Source organism: Panulirus ornatus, chromosome 33 (genome assembly GCF_036320965.1).
Source record: "Panulirus ornatus isolate Po-2019 chromosome 33, ASM3632096v1, whole genome shotgun sequence".
Lineage (NCBI taxonomy): Eukaryota > Metazoa > Arthropoda > Malacostraca > Decapoda > Palinuridae > Panulirus > Panulirus ornatus.
This window is the reverse complement of record NC_092256.1, coordinates 23,901,301-23,924,200: the sequence shown is the minus strand read 5'-3', so window position 1 is coordinate 23,924,200 and position 22,900 is coordinate 23,901,301. Positions and strand designations below refer to the sequence as shown.

The 22,900-nt window shown below is 38.1% G+C and overlaps 1 protein-coding gene across 8 annotated transcripts in view; it reads left to right on the top strand.

The window, feature by feature from the left end:
- DEF8 (differentially expressed in FDCP 8 homolog) overlaps positions 1 to 22,900 on the top strand; it is a 69,788-nt gene that overhangs the window by 16,334 nt on the left and 30,554 nt on the right. For 5 of the 8 annotated variants that reach the window (XM_071682004.1, XM_071681999.1, XM_071682003.1 and 2 more), the window contains 3 exons: positions 4,141 to 4,305; positions 11,890 to 11,934; positions 15,699 to 15,743. In XM_071682004.1, coding sequence (XP_071538105.1) covers positions 4,141 to 4,305; positions 11,890 to 11,934; positions 15,699 to 15,743 — 255 coding nt within the window. The remainder of the gene's footprint in view (positions 1 to 4,140; positions 4,306 to 11,889; positions 11,935 to 15,698; positions 15,744 to 22,900) is intronic. The other 3 variants (XM_071682006.1, XM_071682001.1, XM_071682000.1) reach the window with 2 other exon arrangements.

Sequence of the window (22,900 nt, the reverse complement as noted above, 5' to 3'; positions counted from 1 at the left end):
AATGGTTAATTCATAAGAAAGAAAAGTGTGTGTATTAATTGTGCACCTTTTCAACAGAAAAAATACATTGCAGTTTTTTGTGCAATGGGGGGCTAAGTTGATTCATTGCACACCAAAAGGGGTAACCCTTAAACAAATATAACCTTCAATGAAAGATGCATGGTTCACAGCTGTTATTGTTATTTGACAGTTTAATGTTTCCTACCCTCATATGACTTCCCAGTTCATGTTTAATTCCACCACCAGTTACTCATGGATCTCACCAGCAATCTCCTGCCATATCTAGAAAAAGTACTACATACAGAGAGCAAAAATGGGTATGTTTGAGGGAATAGTAGTTCCACCAATATTTATGGTTGTGAGACATGGGCTATAGATGGGGTTGTATGGAGGAGGGTGGATGTGTTGGAAATGAAATGTTTGAGGACAATATATGGTGTGAGATGGTTTGAACGAGTAAGTAATGAAAGGGTAAGAGAGATGTGCGGAAGAGGGCATGTTGAAATGGTTTGGACATATGGAGAGAATGAGTGAGGAATGGTTGACAAAGAGGATATATATGTGTTAGAGGTGGAGGGAACGAGAAGTGGGAGACCAAATTGGAAGTGGAAGGATAGAGTGAAAAAATTTTGAGCGATCAGGGCCTGAACATACAGGAGGATGAGATGTGTGCAAGGAATAGAGTGAATTGGAATGATGTGATATAATGGGGTTGATGTGCTGTCAATGGACTGAACCAGGGCTTGTGAAGCATCTTGGGTAAACCATGGAAAGGTCTGTGGGGCCTAGATGTGGAAAGGGAGCTGTGGTTTTGGTGCATTGCACATGACATTTAGAGACTGAGTATGAACGAATGTGTTTTTCTTTGTGTTTTCCTGGTGCTACCTTGCTGGGGGGGAGGGGGGAATGCTGCTTCCTGTGTGGCGGTGTGGCGATGGAATGGATGAAAACAGCAAGTATGAATATGTATATGCGTATATGTCTGTGTATGTATACGTATGTGTGCGTTGAAATGTATATGTATGTATATGTGTGTGTATGGGTGTTTATATGTATGCGTATATGACTGGTTGGACCATTCTTCATCTGTTTCCTTGCGCTACCTCGCTGATGTGGGAGACAATGATTAAGTATGATAGATATAAGTAAATATTATTTATTATACTTAATTGCTGTTTTCCGCGTTTGCGAGGTAGCACAAGGAAACAGACGAAAGAAATGGCCCAACCCACCCTCATACACATGTATATACATACATGTCCACACACGCAAATATACATACCTATACATCTCAATGTACACATATATTATATTTTTTTTATTATACTTTGTCGCTGTCTCCCGCGTTTGCGAGGTAGCGCAAGGAAACAGACGAAAGAAATGCCCCCCCCCCATACACATGTATATACATACGTCCACACACGCAAATATACATACCTACACAGCTTTCCATGGTTTACCCCAGATGCTTCACATGCCTTGATTCAATCCACTGACAGCACGTCAACCCCGGTATACCACATCGCTCCAATTCACTCTATTCCTTGCCCTCCTTTCACCCTCCTGCATGTTCAGGCCCCGATCACACAAAATCTTTTTCACTCCATCTTTCCACCTCCAATTTGGTCTCCCTCTTCTCCTCGTTCCCTCCACCTCCGACACATATATCCTCTTGGTCAATCTTTCCTCACTCATTCTCTCCATGTGCCCAAACCACTTCAAAACACCCTCTTCTGCTCTCTCAACCACGCTCTTTTTATTTCCACACATCTCTCTTACCCTTACATTACTCACTCGATCAAACCACCTCACACCACACATTGTCCTCAAACATCTCATCTCTAGCACATCCATCCTCCTGCACACAACTCTATCCATAGCCCACGCCTCGCAACCATACAACATTGTTGGAACCACTATTCCTTCAAACATACCCATTTTTGCTTTCTGAGATAATGTTCTCGACTTCCACACATTCTTCAAGGCCCCCAGAATTTTCGCCCCCTCCCCCACCCTATGATCCACTTCCACTTCCATGGTTCCATCCGCTGCCAGATCCACTCCCAGATATCTAAAACACTTCACTTCCTCCAGTTTTTCTCCATTCAAACTCACCTCCCAATTGACTTGACCCTCAACCCTACTGTACCTAATAACCTTGCTCTTATTCACATTTACTCTTAACTTTCTTCTTCCACACACTTTACCAAACTCAGTCACCAGCTTCTGCAGTTTCTCACATGAATCAGCCACCAGCGCTGTATCATCAGCGAACAACAACTGACTCACTTCCCAAGCTCTCTCATATATATATATATATATGGGGATAGGGGAGAAAGAATACTTCCCACGTATTCCCTGCGTGTCGTAGAAGGCGACTAAAAGGGAAGGGAGCGGGGGGCTGGAAATCCTCCCCTCTCGTTTTTTTTTTTTTTTTTTTTTTTTTTTTTTTTTCTCCAAAAGAAGGAACAGAGGAGAGGTCCAGGTGAGGATATTCCCTCAAAGGCCTAGTCCTCTGTTCTTAACGCTACCTCGCTATCGCGGGAAATAGCGAATAGTATGAAAAAAAAAAAAAAAAAAAAAAAAATATATATATATATATATATATATATATATAATAATATATATATATATATATATATATATATATATATATATATATATATATATATATATATATACACACACACAGACACATACATATATACCCATGCACACAATTCACACTGTCTGCCTTTATTCATTCCCATCGCCACCTCGCCACACATGGAATACCATCCCCCTCCCCCCTCATGTGTGCAAGGTAGCGCTAGGAAAAGACAACAAAGCCCCATTCGTTCACACTCAGTCTCTAGCTGTCATGCAATAATGCCCGAAACCACAGCTCCCTTTCCACATCCAGGCCCCACACAACTTTCCATGGATTACCCCAGACGCTTCACATGGCCTGATTCAATCCACTGACAGCACGTCAACCCCGGTATACCACATCGATCCAATTCACTCTATTCCTTGCCCGCCTTTCACCCTCCTGCATGTTCAGGCACCGATCACTCAAAATCTTTTTCACTCCATCTTTCCACCTCCAATTTGGTCTCCCACTTCTCCTCATTCCCTCCACCTCCGACACATATATATATACACATATATACACACACACATATATATATATATATATATATATATATATATATATATATATTCATTTTTTATTATACTTTGTTGCTGTCTCCCGCGTTAACGAGGTAGCGCAGGGAAACAAAAAGACGAAAGAATGACAAACTCACCCACATACACATGTATATACATACACGTATATATATACACATGATAATAGTAATGATTATAATGATAATAATAATAAATGCTACCTTGCTAACATGGGAGATGGCGATTAAGTGAAAGAAAAACAATGATAATCCTTTACTACCCCTAGATTATTTAGGAACTATATGGTCAGTTTGATTTTTATGTTTATTTTATGTTTATTTCTTATTCTTTCCATCATTAGCAAGTTGATTAGAACCTGCTGACTTAGAATTAGCAGTATGAACTATGGTACTTGAATTAGTACCATTAGGTAATTGACAAGACTTTTCAGCCCTCATAACATAATTTTTATTAAAAGCTGGCTTTGCTTCATTAAACAGTCTGCTTTGCCATCATCAGGAGACCCATGTTTAAAGGGAAGTTCTCTCTCAAAATATGATTACTGCTCATGTTATTTGTTATGATTGCTGAGTTTTCAGGGAACAGTTATCAAGAAGATAACCTTTCAGTTAAGTTCAGTGTATATAATTCATAGTTTATGGAGTGTGTGGTGACTTTTTTCATATTTGATTAAAGGCTATCATTTCTGTTGTTCTCTGATTGTTTGATCTTAAAGAGAAGTCTCAAACACTCCAGACTGATCTTCTTTGAACTTTGCCGACTTTCAGATGATCTCAATATTTGTTTGAGAAACTCAAAAAACAAATTACTGATCTTTTATGGTAATCCTGTTGTCAGATTATTTCTGCAGGGATAACTGTTGTAGGTTATGTGCATGAAATCACTAAAGCTAATGATAAGTATTTGTCCAATTATTATATGCATGAGTCTAGAAATACAGATGTGTGTAATCATGATGTTTATCTACAGTATGTGAGTACCAGTGCCATGGCAGATGTGTAGATGGTGTCCAGAGAAGATGTCCTAGCATAAAGGTGAATGAAGACCCCTTGTACATCTTACGCATTTGCCCTGAGGTTGGCTTGTCTGCACAGAACTATAAATGTGCAGAGTGCAAAATACTTATCACCAACAGTAAGTTTGAGTGCTTTCTGTTTTGGTAACTGGACAATTATGGGTCTTAGTAAGGATTTCTTTGTTGAGTATTTATAGTTCCAGCAAAAAAAAATTTGTTCACCCCCATATGTTTTCAAAGTTAATTGTGGGTACAAGCATATGACACTCTCAGGGTGAGATCATTGTACATTGGTCACTAAGAATAGTGTTTCTAATAGGGTTAGCACCAGCAACCCACTGCAGAGTGCTTCTGGCTGTCTTGAGAGAAGGATGTTCTTTCTTTAATCATCCAGGCTGCCACTTCATTTTGGGAATTTTGCTTCTGGGTGCTGTATTTCTCTCCACCTTTTTAAAGAGGAGAAAGCCTGACTTATTGCCTGGAAGTATGTGAGGCTCCTGCAGGTTTCAGGGTGCACTTCACACAGTACCATGGGAATGATAAGTATCTTCAGAATGAGGGCCTCAATGAGACCTCACTCCTATCTACCCGCTGATAGTGAGGCAACTCCATCAAAGGTACCTCTCACACACAATGACCAGTTGCAGGCAGAGTCCAGAAATACTACTGTATCATTTTAATAACTAGATAAGGGCAAATGCATGTTTACCCTCAATGGTACTGTCTGAAACTTTGTGAACTCTAAACAGCATTTCTTGAGTAATACCTTTAAAAAGAAACTTTACTATACTCCTTAGTTTCCTTTGTGTTTCAGACATTCATTGGGAGGCATGGTGAACAAACAAGCACATGATGCTAAGATGATGCTTTTCAAGAAAAACTGTGCTCATTTGTCATCTTTGGTTTTCTGTTGTTATTATTCTCTTTTTATTGATTATAGCCTTGAAATATTGTTAAGTCTTGACTAAACTGTAGGATAGCAAATGTTCATAGAAAGTAGGTAAATACTCTCTATAGCAAACCATTAACTGAGTAAAGATTAGCTTTTGTCACTCATTTCCAGAAAAGTTTCCTGTAGTACAAAGAAATACAAAGGAATTCAAAGAGCAACAGACCACTGGGTCCTTTTGAGGCTGTTGTGATAGTGAATGATATTAGAAACTTACAGGTTAGTGTGGTAAAAGTTAGAAGCCATTCAGATAATTCCAAGATGACCTGCAAATTGTCATTGTGACTAAGGAGTAGCAAATTATGTACAGAGTTGTGGACTTGAAGTAAAATATTTATCAAGTCTATTAAAAATATATCTGTAGTACTGCTTTCAACTTCTCTAATTGACAAGTCATTCCATATGTTAACAGTCCTTTTGAAGAAAAGTTTTTGCCTCATTGAAGGTAAAATATTTGCCCATGAGTTTTGTAACCGTTAGTGTGAGTGGAATCATATGAATCCGATCTTCAGCTCAACAGATCAAGATTATCAATGTTTGATAGTTTTGAATACTTGTATTAGATTACCTCCTTCTTCTTTCTTTTTCTTTTAAACTATTTGCCATTTCCCGCGTTGGCGAGGTAGCGTTAAGAACAGAGGACTGGGCCTTTTTTGGAATATCCTCACCTGGCCCCCTCTGTTCCTTCTTTTGGAAAATTAAAAAAAAAAAAAAAAAAAAACGAGAGGGGAGGATTTCCAGCCCCCCGCTCCCTCCCCTTTTAGTCGCCTTCTACGACACGCAGGGAATCCTCCTAACCTTATTTTTTCTCAGCTAAACAGATTCAGTTTGTTTAATTAGCTCTCATAGAGTTTGCTTCTCTGTTTGGGAATCATCACATTAGCTCATCGTTGCACACTTTCCATCCTGTTTGTGTCTTGCTTTAGGTAGGTGACCAAAACTGAACATAGTATTCAAAATGGGGAAAAAACAGTGGATTGTAAAGAGCAAGGATGATTTTGTTCGCTCTTTTCGCTGCTTCTGTGCATTGCTTATTTGGTTTTAGGTCACCATAGGTAATTATACCCAATGTCTTTTTCCTTGTTTACCTTTTGCACATCAACAGAATTCACACTGTAGCTTGCCTTTTCATTTTTATTACTGATATGGAATACTTTGCATTTATTGATATTAAAATTCATATGCAACCTATGAGCCCAATTCATCTGTTTGTGTATGTCATTTTGAGGCTGCAGAAGTTCAAGCTCATTTGTTGATTTATTTCCTGACCTGAATGTTCCTACCTACTTCTGCTATCTGTTGCCACTACCATTTTGCCAAAAGGCATGACTAGCTCATAATGCCCACTGCTGGAAAATCTTAAGTTACGAAGAATGTATGAGTTAAGTGTTGACAGGTGTTTTTGTGCGACAGAGAAATCTTGTGTTTGTGGACAGAATGCCAGCAGTCCATGTGTGGGTGAAGCGGAAAGAAAAGACAAGCTACCTGGGTCATAGGAGTGCACCTTGACAACCACTGAAGTGCTGGTTTACTACAAAGCTGTTACTAACCCTCCCAGTACCCAGGCTGATAGAGCTGGTAATGTACCTGCCTGGGCATTGGCTGCCTCCCAACTACTAGACCTACAGTTGTGAATTCTAATTTGATTGATTTAAATGGAAATGATTAGTTAGCCTCTAGAGGCCAAAAATTCTGCATAAGCTTTTTCCAAAACTGCTTTAGTAAACACTAAATACCATGTACAAATACAGTAAAGGAAAAACAAATGATTGCTCAGCTTACATTATATGACTGGTGTGTAATGAATTTGTTGATACCGAATCAATGGTAGTTTAGTCTCTTCATTCCCCTCTGGTGTATAATAGTATGTTTCAGCAGAGACTATCAAACTTTTTTCCTTCATTTCCAAGTCCTTACAGCACATCATCACTACCAAACTAAAAAATGGGAGGCAGGGAGCCTTGTTCCTCAGGTACTGGAGGGGAAGCAAGGAGATCGATACTGTTGGGGGAAGTGACGAGCCTTGTTCCTCAGGCACTAGTCGGGGAGGCAAGGAATCTTGCTTATCTGGTACTCGTAGGGTATGTAAAGAGCCTTGTCCTTCAGACATTGGTGGGGGAGGAGAGGAGCCTTGTTCCTCAGATACTGGTGGGGGAAGTGAGAAGCCTTGCTCCTCAGGTATTGGTGGGGAGGCATGGAGCCTTGGTCCTCATGTACATAGGGGGATGTGAGGAGTCTTGTTCCTCATGCACTGGTGGGGAAGGTGAGGAGCCTTGTTCCTCAAATACTGTCAAATCTATATCAGCTTAACCTCTTCAGTTCTCTCACCCAAACTCTTCCTCTTACCACACCTTTCTCCTAACCTATCATTTCTTCATCAGCCAACCCTCCTTACACCACATGTTCTGAACCATTTTATATCCAGTATTCACCTTCTTCCATACATTTTTTTCCATAAGCTTGCCTTACATCCATACAACTCCATCAGGACTACATCAGTCATACTCCTCTTTGCCTCCTCATTACTAACTCTCTTTCCACACATTCCTCATTGTTCTGAGGACATTTGCCCCCTCCCTGACTTTTTAACTCACTTCAGATCCTAAGGTTCCATTTGCTGTCATATCCATATCCTAGTTACGTAAAAAACCTTTCCTTCCTCCAAATTTTGTTCATTCTAACTCATGCATCATCTAACCTGTATCTTTGCATTGGTAAACATACTGTCCTTGCTTTTATTCACATTTAATCTCAGTATTCTCCTTTCACCTACTCTCCCAAACTGTACACCAGTCTCTGAAGTTTCTCACTCTATCTGCCCCTAATGTCATCAGCAAACAAGAGCTGACTTACCTCCCAGGCACCCCTCCCCAACAGACTGCTTATTTGCCCTTCTCTCCTAACGCTTGTTTTCTTCTCCCTCACTCTCCAATCTGTAAACATATTAAACAACCATGATGACATCGCACATCCTTGCCGCAGACCCACATTCACTTGGAACCACACACTCTCCTTTCTTCCTACCCACTCACAGCCCATATTCTCTTGATAAAAACTCCTCACTTCAAATAGCTTTCATCACACTCCATATATTCGTAACACCATCTGTGAAGCATCTCCATCAATCCTATCATATGCTTTCTCCAAATCCATAAATGCCACATACAAATCCTTTTGTTTCTCTTAAGTATTTCTCACACTTATTCTTTAAAGTACACACCTAATCCACATATTCACTACCTCTCCTGAAAACCACATTGTTTCTCCCTGGCCTGATACAGTGTGCATGTCACCACCTTCTCTATCACTGTTGTCTTATACAACTGATCAGGTACAATCAACAAACTTATGCCTCTGTAATTCAGACACTCACCTTTGTCCCCCATGCATTTATACAGTGGCACTATATAGGCATTCAACCAATCCTCAAGCACCTCACAATGATCCATACATACTCTGAAATCCCATCTAACCAGAGAGGGACACGGTCACTCCCATTCTTAAAAAATTCAAGTGAAATACTGTCCACTCTTACCACCTTGCCCCATTTGGTCATATGTAAGGTTTTCACCACCTCTTTTCTTTTTTACCAAACCACTTGCCATAACTCTCACTTTGCTTACCTTTCCAACTTAAGCATCTCATATCTGCCACTTTATCATCAGATGCATTCATCATTCCTTCAAAATACTTAGTCTGTCTGCTCTCCACTTCCTTTCTGCCTGTTACCACTTCGTCATTCACTCCCTTCACCAATGTTCCCATTTGTTCTCTTGTTTTTCTCTCACTATTAACCTCCTCCCAAAACATCATCTTATTCTGCCTGTACTTACATTTGATACGGAAAGACTGGGAATGATTGAATCTTTCATGGTGCATAGGAGACTTCTGAATGCTCTTAAAATTTTTTTTTTTATCAGAATAAGTGTTTCAATGGAAGTTAATGGGGATATGTATGAGATGTTTCAACTAAACATGAATTTGTCTTTGTCAAGGGTGTGTAATGTCATGTTACTGTTGTTGTTTAATGTTTTTGAGGATGGGGCACTGCAAGAGATGACAATATGATGACCTTGATTTAGAGAGATTTTAACAAAACTAGCAGACAGAATGGGTAGACAAGTGGCAGATGAAGTTTAATGTAGATAGATATGAAGCTATGCACTTTTGAGGTAATACAGAATGTGGCTATCAGGTGTTTGGTAATTCTCTAACTAAAGTAGATGAAGTGAAGGATCTTGGAGTTGTTATAGGTGACATTCTGAAGTACACTGAAAAATATGTGGTAGTAAAGAAGGAAACTTGATGCTAAGTTTCATAGCTTGGAACATCGAATACAATGTGTTTTCATGCTTTTTAAGACCATATCTTTAATGTGCAATCCAAATCGGATTCCCAAACCATAAGAAAGATGAGAAAGATGGAATATATACAAAGATGGGCATTCTGTGAGGAATCTGGCATATGAACAGAATCTAAGATTAGATTTGTTTCCTCATGAGAAGCATAGAGTGCATGGTGACCTAACACAAGCTTTCAGAATTTTTGATAAATTTGACAATATAAATCATGAAGATCTACACATTTGAAATACTTTGCAAGGACAAATGGAATGAAACTTAAAGCATGTATAAATAGATATGTTGAGCACCGGAATAAGTAACTGTGAAACTTTATGAATGCAGACTTAATACCTTTGTTGAGTCATCTGCTGAATGAACTTGAAAAAAGAGATACATGCACATTGGACCCCTTTTTCCATTTCACACATTCAGAATGCATTGATTTTTACCAGAGGATGGAATAGCGCGTTGAGATTTTATAGTAGGATTTCCTTTTCATTGTATTTTGTTAAATTTCATGTAAAAGTTTAGTTTACTAATACTTATTTTTTTATTTTTTTTCTGTTACCTGGAGGGGGTGAAAGATGGGGAGAAAACCTTCTTACATTTCTCTCCTTACCTCATCCACTTAGTATAGGAATAGATAGACTTCACAACAGATAACTCACATATTGGCCAATGGGTCATCTGTTATCTGTCTTTCCCATGTTCCCATGAACTGCTGAAACATGATGAAACAATGTGGAAGCTACCAGCTATGTATATAATTCTGTTCTGTTTACTGATTCAGAGAGCAAACTTAATAGAAGGACAAGTTCTATTGATGATATGTAAAGGATATTTGATAAAAGTAAAAGTGAGTAAGAGAAAGATTCATGTTTTAGAGAGGTGTGCAGTCACTTTGTCGTATTATTTTGATTGGATAAGAGTTTGACTATTGCAAATGAGTTTACGTATTTAGATGTGATGATCATCAAGGATGGCAGTGGAAAGTCGAAATATAAGGAATCATGCAAGAAAGAAGAATAGGAGAATTATTGAGAAGTCTTGCAAGTGTGAATTTAAGAGTAGAGAGTGCAAGAGGCTTGCATGATGAGTTGCTTGTCCCTCCTCTCTTTGAAACCTTAGTGTTCTTGCATGTAGGTAGATGAAGAAAATAAAATCAACAGAGATTGCATAATTTTTGTGATATTAAGAGAATATGTAAAGTAAAAAATGGAGATGTGAGAAAGTTGTGGTGTGAAGGAATCATTATTGAAATGCATGGATGAAAACCTATGAAGATGGTATGTTTGTGTAGGATTCATGACAGAAGGGAGGTTAGTGAGGTAGATACATTCAATGTAGTTTTAAGATTTAAGGAGGTAGGCCATAGAAGCATTGCCCAGGGACAGTGAGTAAATTGTTTATGGCTGGCGGATTGATGTCTGACCATGTACAATTTAGACATTTTGCATGTGGGAAAATTAATCATTTTTAGTTTCACTTGAGAAATAGGCCTAGTGTGAATAGTTTGAAATTCAGAAGTTTGCACATTGTAGTGGAAACTTACAGTTCATTTCATCCTACTAGACACGAGCTAAGGATGTGTGAAGGAGAACTGAGAAGCTATGTGAACTTGATCCATCCCATATAAATGAGAATGGAATTAATGATGATAGATCAGTAGTCTGGACGAATTTTTTTCCTTGAAATCCTTGCTAAGACTTTGAATTGCCATGTATGCATTAGGGGATTAGCTTTGCATGATATATTTTGTTTTTATTGCTTGGTTTTGAATGGGCTGTTTTATTATATATGTTTTATTTAGTACAGTGAAACTCCTTACCTTCAGATACCCAGATATGGAGAATTTTAAAAACGAAGATTACTTATATGATTTCTGATATATGCAAAGGACATGCTATATGCTGTAATGTGTTTACATTCTTTCTCATAGGAAAAATGTTATTTTAAAGCAATTCAAGTTTTTAATTGTATAGCATAAACTTTGTCATCTTAAAAATTCAAGAGAAATTGTTTTAAGTTGAATAAAGTGAGAGAGGGAATATTTTTCCAAAGCTATCATTCTTCTGTGCTACAGTGTTCCACATGACAGTTTATTTTTTCATAAAATCTTTTGAAAATTTAAAGATTACTCCTTGAGATATGTTTGTGGTTCAGTTATTTTATCCATCTTGTTGTTTTCATAATAGCTCAATTCTCCATATTAAATTCTGAAAGTTAAAGGTGTGTTAGAGTGAATTTTCCATGCTAGTTGTTACCAGCCTCTTTTTTCAAATTCACTTTTTTTTTCATTTAATCAATATACCGACATTATGACAAACAAATATGTTTTAAATTAATTTTCATTTATTCTGTTTTTCAGATTTTGCATTTGCTGATCTAATTTTTCACTTTAATTCTTTCAGAATTCACTGTAATTACAAAGAGTGGAAGGAAGTTAAGATGCAGAGGTACTCATATTCAGTATTTGCCATATATTCGAGCATTGGAGTCAATACAGTAGAATCCTCTTATTCACCCATCACTTGCTAGATATATAATCAGATGATAGTGTTTTTAAACTTTTGTTTTTCAGCTATTAGTTTATTAAGGCATTTGCACATATAAACTTAAATTATAATGTTTTGAAAAATAAGATTTATTCTTTCTTATCACAGGGTTTATCATACTGATACCTATAAGACTTATAAGTTCTTTTGTGGATGTGCTATACTCTTAACTAACAAAATATTGATGCCATTGCCATTCCAATTTCTAGAATTGATGCTGACCATTGAGTAATATTGTCTATTTTATAGTTAGAATCATTCAATATCTCTCTTTTTGCAAATTATGTAGTGTAAAGTACTGTTAAATAGTGTTGCCTACCTGCAAATGGTAGGGGAATGGTACAATGCGAATTAGGTGTTGAAAAATAGGGTATAGTGGTACCAAACATGCATCTGTTATGAAGATTGACTTTCTAATATATCTGTTAAGGTAACATTTGTGAAGAAATTCCAAGCTGCAGTGGGTTTGATGTTTAGCTTTGCTATCATTTCTATAACTAGGATAAGGCCCCAGATACAGCTTAGAACAAGCCTTGCTTTCACAGTAACAGTGATAGAAAATAAACATGTTTTTTAAGGAAGATCATTCACTTTTGTTCCCTTTGCCTTTATGCATTGGCACTTTACGACCTCACATTGAGCCATACATACAGTGAATATCCTAAGTGACCAATCAACAACACTATCACCCCTTTTCCTCAGATTTTCAACTGCAATCCCATCCTCTCCAGCTGCTTTGTCACACTTCATCTTATGCAAGGTATTCACCTCCTCTTCTCCTTTCATCAAACCCCTTGCTATGACTATCTCAGTTTGCATACCTCTATCTCCAAAACATCCAACATCTGCCACCCTATCATCAAACACATTCAACACTCCTCCAAATCACCCCAGCTATCATTTGCTCTCTTTTTCAGCCCCTGCAACTTCATATTGTCTTCCTGCTGCTTTCTGTGGTACATCTCTCATTCACTTGCACTCCTTTGCAAATAATGCCCATATACCTTTCTTGTCTTTTTTACTAGTAATTTAATGTTCTCATCCCACCACTCATTACTGTTTCTCTGTGTACCTTCCACCTTACTCCTGCCACGCACTCTTATTACGCATATAAACTTCCCTAAGTACTTCCCATTCCTTGAGTTTCACTCTCCTAGCGTCATTCACTCTCACCTTTCACTGTTCTAAACTCAGTCTCTCCAGATATGTTTTCTCGTAAGCCTTTTTTTCCAAGCTCACTCACATTAACCTCCCTGTTTCCACTCGCATCATTTTCTCTCTTCCTAATGCCCCAACAAACCTTCACCCTCACCTTCGCCATGTAGTTGTCAGACTTTTCAATCAGCAGCCATTCTCAACAGACTCACTCTCCTTTGCACACTTATCATTTAGTACATATTGCATTAAAGTCTGCTCTTCATCACCCCTACACACCCACAGATATTTATGCATGTCTTTCTTCTCAAACCTGGTATTCCCAGTCACCATTCTTTTTTCAGCATACAACTCCACAAGATGCTCATTTTCATTCACATCGCTGGTTACCATATTCCCCTGAGTTATACCATCAATTGCCACATTACCTACCCTCACATTCAAATCACCCATCACTAATACTCTGTCCCTTGTATCAGAATTGCTGACACACTCATCCGTCTCCTCCAAAAATGCTCGCCTTTCATCCTTAGTCATCTCATATCCAGGTGCATATGCATTAATAATAACTTGCTTCTTGTAGTCAACTTCTATATTTACCCACATCAATCTGGGGCTCACTTCCTCACACTTTTTCACACGTTCCCACTACTTCCAGGCAGGAATGCTACCCCTTCCATCACCTTCACCCTCACAACAACCTCTGACTTTACAACGTTCCCATACCATTCTTCCCCTTCCCCATCACCTTTTTTTTTTTTTTTTTCACAGAGCAAGAACATTTCTCTTCAAATATGATACCTATCTCTCCTTTCTTCTCATCTTGGTTACAACCACACACATCAGACTCATCATTCAAGGAGAATGAATGCACCCCTCTTTGCTCTTTTTGAACTAACTTTTAGAAATAAGTACAAGGAAGGGAGGGTTTTCACCCCTGTACTCTGACCCATCTTGTCACCTTCTATGATGTGTAGGGAGTATGTGGGATGTATTCTTTCTCCCCTAATCTCAGTTATTGTTTGTTACTGTTATCATAGTACAACTCTAGGACCCTTTATCCTGGGGGTCCTACAGCTTTAAGGCTGCACCACACTCATCATCAGGGATAGGATGGACTCCTTTGAAGTGAAAACTTCTTTGACAAAACTGTACTCTCTGTTGTGATGATGATTATACAGCCTTGCCAAAGTATCTCTTCATGCACTGTATAACATCATCAAGGATTATTGGCCCCTTGATCCTTGGACTCTTCTCAAAGCATTAGTTTATTTGGGAGTTTATTAATCTAGTACAGTCCTGGAAGTGGTTAAGCAAGATTTTCATGTAAGTGTCTAATTGTCTGTCTAACCTTTCTCTTTGTGTGTACCTAACATATCCCTACATTATTTTTAGCTGTGTCTACCTGTTTGTCTATATATCTTTTTTATTTCTGATTACTTACTTTTTGTTAGTTTGCCTTACTTTTCTGTGTCATTTCATCTGACATTTATATGTATTTCTTATGTGTATATAATTAGTTATAGTCAGCTGTCCCATTCAGTATATCCTTTAGTCAGAGGATTAGTATACCACTCCTGTATATCTTACAATACTTTTGCACTCTTCATAATGGTTCTGGTTACATCCATATAATTTGATCTTATATTCTTATAAGTATGGTTTATGCATACCTTGCACTTTTTTTTATAGTCCGTCATGCCTCTTTTTTGACACTAAGAAATTATTTATCTTATTTCTAGAACTGATAAGCAAGAAAATGAAAGATGAATAAGAGGATTGATTTTATACAGTACTTCCTACTTGTAGTCTATTTGCCATATAGACATAGTATTAGAGCATATTGAATAGTGTATTACAGTAGATTATGATCATGAAAATTAATTTATTAAGTTATTCTCACTAATAAAAATATTGTTTATAAAAGTAATTGTATTCATAAAAGTAATACATAATGGTTATACTTTATATAGTGTCTTTAGATTGTAGGTGACACCATAGCAGATGTTTTTGAAGCATTTGATTGAAAAACTTCCTTCATATTATAAGCTAGAAAGTGTAAAAATCAAGGTGTATTATATATTATCTGAAATGTTTCTAAATTTTTAGAGCTTATATTATTCTGCAAATTTTTATGAAGATCAAATATGTAGAAAAGTAAGTACTTGTAAGAGTTTAATGCAAAAGCAGTAATCTATATTAAGATTTTGACAAAATTTCCTCCTTAAGTGGTCTTCTGCTTGGACATATATTCTTAATGCTACTTTGCTAAGGAAGGTAATGGCACAAAGGTATGAAAGAAATTAGCATTCAGATAACAGTATCTTAAAGCATATACCCTGTAGATATTTCAAAGTACATAGGGCGTAGTGAAGTTATTTACTAATATTCACAGTTTTTTTTTGCCAATTGTTATCAAAATTGATATAATGTTCTTTGCATTAATCACTTATCATATGTTAGATCTCTGTAAGTTTTTGTGTAACTAATGACTGTGTTTTATGTTTTAGCCCATCCAAGGGGTGTTTCATGCCTTGGTGATCCTTTCAGGAAAGGTATAAAATAATAAGTGATACATGTTTCTCTCTGTGTGACTGCACTCTGTTCCAAGGCTTATACCATTTTCAGCAAATACTTCTATTTTCTTTTGAAAATTGATTGATGTAGTCTTCTGTGCAATTTTTAACTAGTTAATTTTGTAGTGTACCAAAAACTTTACAAAGCCTTTTATGTAATAAGACAGTCTTCTCATAGATAGAAAGAATGTGGAGGTATGGTCTGTATGCTCATAATCAATGGGATGTATCATGTGGAATAACTCAGCCAGCAATGTCTGCTCCAGCTTTTGATTTTCTGTACTTGTCAGTAAACCATGTAGACACATGATTTGTTTTGGTAAATAGAATATGTCCCATGAAACAGAAAGTATATCTAGCAAACAGTGTTCATTTACCAGCCTTTGAGAGCTTTCCAGTCATGAGCCAAGTTGACAAAGATTCATCAATGCAACCACAGATTGACAAAGCTAACTAGCATTTGACCTCATCCCCTCTCCAGTGTTACATTGCCCAGCTGCAGGTGATGTACCAGCTGACACTAATTTGTCTGTCAAGCACATTGATGTTTTAGATGTGAAGAGGCAGATTATTGCTGTCTTAATGTGAAGAGAATTTTTTGGTATGAGTCTGCCTGGATCATTATGAATATCTAAAATGGTGGATAGTTAACCCTTTCGTTGAGCCATGCCACTATCATAATATTACATAGTGCAATGCGCCATGCCACCAATGTAAGTCTAAACCCTCACCCCTTTTGTCTGAATTCCCAAATGATATATGATTTCAAATCTTGTCCAAAGATATTATTAGGAACCTTATAACACAACTGGAGAAAAAGTTACCCCTAAATCATCAAAGAAAGTGTAATTGCATAATTTTAAAAAGCAGGATGAATAGAGCCACTATTGTAAGTGATTTTACACTAAAAGAAACAATACCTTTTGTATTATTTGTCATAGTTTTGGTGAAAATAACATTATTTTTTCATTTATTCATGTAAAAAATCCTGTGTGTCAATGATGAGCATTTACGTAAATAATGCTTATCAGACATAAATGCACAGAGTATTTTTTCATACTTGTTCTCATATTTCTCTCTTAGCGAGGTAGCGCCAGGAGCAGACAAAGAAAAGGCCGTGTTCACTCAGACCAGTTCTCTAGCTGTCAGGTGGCCAATTTCTCACACTGTCATGTGTAATGCATTGCAATAGCAGCCCCGTATAAAACTAGGCCCTGTTTGTGTTTCTCCAGCTGCTTCATATTTCCTTGTTAGGTCCATTGACTGGGATGAGGTATAAAGAATTCTATCTCTGGGGTGGGAGCAGGAGTCTGGAACCCCCCCTTCCTTCTTCAGTTACTAAAAGATGAAGTAAGTGAAGGATTTCAGTTCTACATATAGGGGTGTGTAAAATCATGCCTTGTAAAAAACCATAAAGTGTGTAATGTATTTGAGTGCATGTAGAATGAAATCACAGAAAAAAATCATTTAATGTAATTACATAATTAATAAGGATCCCTGCTGCCTTTAGTGGAATTGCCTATCTATCGTTGTACATCCCTGATGCCCAATCCTTGTGGGAACTCCCTCAAGGGAGTGGCCACGGCAAAAGATTCGACATAGCTAGTAAACTCTGTTGTCACTTCTTATCCTCTATGTGCCTCACCCTTAACGGGTCACATGCAGACATCAGCTCTAGCTCAGTGTTTCCAGAGGCTCCTACATAATGTTCCTACAGACTGCTTCTCCCTAATGTTCCTGTCCAGTGTTCTGACCTACTACCTCTACTTAATGCTCCCAACTAATGTTCCTGCCTACTAATTCTACTGAATGTTTCTACCCAATGCTTCTGCCCATCGTTTCTGCTGATTACTTCTACCTGTTGCTCCACCTTTTTTGCCAGAAGGCAGAGCTAGCGCATAACACTCACCACAGGAAAATTTAGAGATACAGGGAATGAGTTGTGTAAGTTAAGTGCTATATGTGACTAGGAGAGATTGCCTGTGCCTGTTTGTGGACAGAATGCCTGGAGTCCACGTGTGGGTGAGGCTGGAAGAAAACAGTTACCTGGATCAGAGGAGTGCATTTAGCAACCTGTGAGGTGCTCGCTCACCTTGCAGCCATCACTAATCCTCTGATACCTGGGTAGGTAGTACCAGTATTATACCTCCTTGTTTGGTGGCTGCCTACCAACTACTACCATGTCTCCCCTGTACATTGATGATTTATATATAGAGAAGCAGATTGTTGCCTTCTTAATGTGAAGAGAATTTTCTGGCAAGGATCTGCCTGGATCATTATATCTAGACTATATACATTTAGGATGTGCTGTGGAGGTCATTGTGCAGTTTGGTGGTAGACTCTTTGGGTTTACAGCCTATGTTTGTGTGAGAGTGAGATATTTTGTTTGATTCTGTTGTGGAACAGTTTTTCACAGAGTTTGGATACTGAGGATTGAAGTGATATAGGGTAGTAGAAGGAGTGGAAATTGGATGGTTTAGAGGGTTTTTGGATTGGTATTATCTTGGTAGATTTCCATATGTTAGGGATTTTGTTGTGTAGCCATTATTTGAAAATGTCTTAAGTGTTTGGATTGTTGTTGGGCTATAGTGTTTTATGTTGTTAGGGCCTGCCAGGAGAGTTCTTTAAGGTCTTAATTGCATTGCTAGCATTAGTGGGACTGAAAGGCTTATGGTTAGTTGTTTCTAGATGGATTTTGTGTATACATAGTATATTTTTTCAGTGTACTTTTAGGATTTCTGGTTTAAAACCCGTGAAACATGTAGTTGCCTACCTACTCTCTGTGAATGCCATTGCATCAACTCCTAAATAAATTTGTCACACTGAAGAGCCTGCTTGTTTGTTACCTGCAGCTGGGCAGGTTAGTACCTGGAGAGGGTGAGTAAGCCAGGCATGCGACTACATTAGTGAATCTTTCAGCTCGACATGATTGGGGAGTGCTAAGGGCTTGTTGTTGAAGTGAAGTTTGGCACTCTGTTAATAAGTTTGACCTTTCACTTTATGAGGTCATTGCTACATAATGCCATAGAGATCAGAAGCATATGTCTCCATGTTTCACACATATTTGAAGTACAGAAAGGAACTACATATACTACTTCACCACTGCTGTTCCTGCACAGCTTTTATTGCTTTTATATTTTAGTTTTTCATTCATTGTAAGATGAATGACACATTTCTAAATAAGTTTAATTTACAACCTTCCTCCTGGTACTTTGGGTCCTTTTCAGAAGTTATCTCATAAGCTGTTTGCTTAGAGTACCACTTGATACCACCAAGCAACTTCAGAACCTGTAAATGTTAGATTTTTACTTCAACTTATTTTTAGTTATGAAATATTAGTTCATGATTTGATGGTATTGTATGCTATGAAATAACTGGTCGCTGTATTACTTTTAACTGAAGTGATTCATTAGTGTAATCAAACAACATTTAAACAGTTCACTATGAGATAGTGTATAATGTGAATATACTTTTGGCAAAGATGAAAAGAAGAAATAATGTAGCCTAACAAATTTCTTAGTGATACGGTATAAGTGACAGAGTTACCTTATAACACTACTGATTTTTTATGAAAATGTTATAATATGGAAAATTTTTAATGTTCCCTAGCATGTAGTTATTTTCAAAGGATGAACATGGCTCAGACACTGGCTGAGTTTTCATAGGTAACAATTTTAACATCCTTATTGGCTGAGTTTTTTCATTGATAAGGTAGTACTACCTTAATGAACTTAGGCAAAGGTATAGTTGTTTTTGTAGCATACAGGAAGGACTGAAAATGTGCTTGTGTTAAGCAGAAAAGCAGATGCATTCTTCTAATCAGTCCAAATAGTTACGTAGATTAGATTTGATGGTTATTGAAATACTTAGTTGGTAATCTCTAAGGGTGTATTTTTTTATTCCATAAAAGACCATAAAGCTGGGTTTAGTGACATTAGGATTATGACAGACATAAAGTGTAAGACATCGACATTTAAGTTTAAATTTTTTTCATGTTATTAATTGTAGCATTATAATCATTGATACAGTTGCAACAAAAACAAATGCTTTAAATGAAAAGTACCTCGCTTCATTCAGTACCAGCTGAGCCACACACGGGACTCTGCTGAGATGCATCGAAAGATACATGCATGTACCTCGAAGTATACAGCAAATGAATCAGATGAGAGAATTCAGCAGGATCCAGTATTTTGGCAATTCATTTAGTTTTAAGAGATACATTTGGATAATTATGCTTTGTAATTAGGTCAGTCATATACATGGTATTTTGAATAGGAATTACAGCTCAAATTTTATTTTCCACCATCTAGATATGGTAGATGAATGTTGTAAAAGCTTATAAGGAATATTTTTTTCCAGGGTGTAATTTCATGGAAAAGTATTATTCATTACTCATCATTATACTTGATCGCTGTTTCCTGCATCAGTGAGGTAGCGCCAGGAAACAGATGAAGAACAACCCATCCACTAACATACACACACACATATTTATATATAAAGGTATGCAAGGACTAGAGTGAATTGGAACAATGTGGTATACTGGGGTTGAAATGCTGTCACTGGATTGAACCAGGACATATGAAGCATCTGGAGTAAACCATGGAAAGGTTTGTGAGGCCTGGATGTGGAAAGGGAGCTGAGGTTTCGGTGGATTACACATGACAGCCAGAGACTGAGTGTGAACGAATGTGGGCTTTGTGACTTTTCCTGGTGCTACTTCACCAGAGGGTGGGGGGATGCTATTTCCTGTGTGATGGGGTGGAGACGGGAATGGATGAAGGCAGCAACTATGAATATGTATAAATATATATATATATATATATATATATATATATATATATATATATATATATATATCCCTGGGGATAGGGGAGAAAGAATACTTCCCACGTATTCCCTGCGTGTCGTAGAAGGCGACTAAAAGGGAAGGGAGCGGGGGGCTGGAAATCCTCCCCTCTCGTTTTTTTTTTCTTTTTTTTAATTTTCCAAAAGAAGGAACAGAGAAGAGGGCCAGGTGAGGATATTTCCTCAAAGGCCCAGTCCTCTGTTCTTAACGCTACCTCGCTGTCACGGGAAATGGCGGATAGTATGAAAAAAAAAAAAAAAAATATATATATATATATATATATATATATATATATATATATCAGATTGGGGAAGAGCAGTGCGGTTTCAGAAGTGGTAGAGGATGTGTGGATCAGGTGTTTGCTTTGAAGAATGTATGTGAGAAATACTTAGAAAAGCAAATGGATTTGTATGTAGCATTTATGGATCTGGAGAAGGCATATGATAGAGTTGATAGAGATGCTCTGTGGAAGGTATTAAGAATATATGGTGTGGGAGGCAAGTTGTTAGAAGCAGTGAAAAGTTTTTATCGAGGATGTAAGGCATGTGTACGTGTAGGAAGAGAGGAAAGTGATTGGTTCTCAGTGAATGTAGGTTTGCGGCAGGGGTGTGTGATGTCTCCATGGTTGTTTAATTTGTTTATGGATGGGGTTGTTAGGGAGGTAAATGCAAGAGTTCTGGAAAGAGGGGCAAGTATGAAGTCTGTTGGGGATGAGAGAGCTTGGGAAGTGAGTCAGTTGTTGTTCGCTGATGATACAGCGCTGGTGGCTGATTCATGTGAGAAACTGCAGAAGCTGGTGACTGAGTTTGGTAAAGTGTGTGGAAGAAGAAAGTTAAGAGTAAATGTGAATAAGAGCAAGGTTATTAGGTACAGTAGGGGTGAGGGTTAAGTTAATTGGGAGGTGAGTTTGAATGGAGAAAAACTGGAGGAAGTGAAGTGTTTTAGATATCTGGGAGTGGATCTGTCAGTGGATGGAACCATGGAAGCGGAAGTGGATCATAGGGTGGGGGAGGGGGCGAAAATTTTGGGAGCCTTGAAAAATGTGTGGAAGTCGAGAACATTATCTCGGAAAGCAAAAATGGGTATGTTTGAAGGAATAGTGGTTCCAACAATGTTGTATGGTTGCGAGGCGTGGGCTATGGATAGAGATGTGCACAGGAGGATGGATGTGCTGGAAATGAGATGTTTGAGGAAAATGTGTGGTGTGAGGTGGTTTGATCGAGTAAGTAACGTAAGGGTAAGAGAGATGTGTGGAAATAAAAAGAGCGTGGTTGAGAGAGCAGAAGAGGGTGTTTTGAAATGGTTTGGGCACATGGAGAGAATGAGTGAGGAAAGATTGACCAAGAGGATATATGTGTCGGAGGTGGAGGGAACGAGGAGAAGAGGGAGACCAAATTGGAGGTGGAAAGATGGAGTGAAAAAGATTTTGTGTGATCGGGGCCTGAACATGCAGGAGGGTGAAAGGAGGGCAAGGAATAGAGTGAATTGGAGCGATGTGGTATACAGGGGTTGACGTGCTGTCAGTGGATTGAATCAAGGCATGTGAAGCGTCTGGGGTAAACCATGGAAAGCTGTGTAGGTATGTATATTTGCGTGTGTGGACGTGTGTATGTACATGTGTATGGGGGGGGGGTTGGGCCATTTCTTTCGTCTGTTTCCTTGCGCTACCTCGCAAACGCGGGAGACAGCGGCAAAGTATAAAAAAAAAAAAAAAAAAAAAATATATATATATATATATATATATTTTTTTTTTTATATATATGGAACCATGGAAGCAGAAGTGAATCATAGGGTGGGGGAGGGGGTGAAAATTCTGGGAGCCTTGAAGAATGTTTGAAAGTCGAGAACATTATCTTGGAAAGCAAAAATGGGTATGTTTGAAGGAATAGTGGTTCCAACAATGTTGTATGGTTGCGAGGCGTGGGCTATGGATAGAGTTGTGCGCAGGAGGGTGGATGTGCTGGAAATGAGATGTTTGAGGACAATATGTGGTGTGAGGTCGTTTGATCAAGTAAGTAATGTAAGGGTGAGAGAGATGTGTGGAAATAAAAAGAGTGTGGTTGAGAGAGCAGAAGAGGGTGTTTTGAAATGGTTTGGTCACATGGAGAGAATGAGTGGGGAAAGATTGACCAAGAGGATATATGTGTCAGAAGTGGAGGGAACGAGGAGAAGTGGGAGATCAAACTGGAGGTGGAAAAATGGAGTGAAAAAGATTTTGAGTGATCGGGGCCTGAACATGCAGGAGGGTGAAAGGTGTGCAAGGAATAGAGTGAATTGGAACGATGTGGTC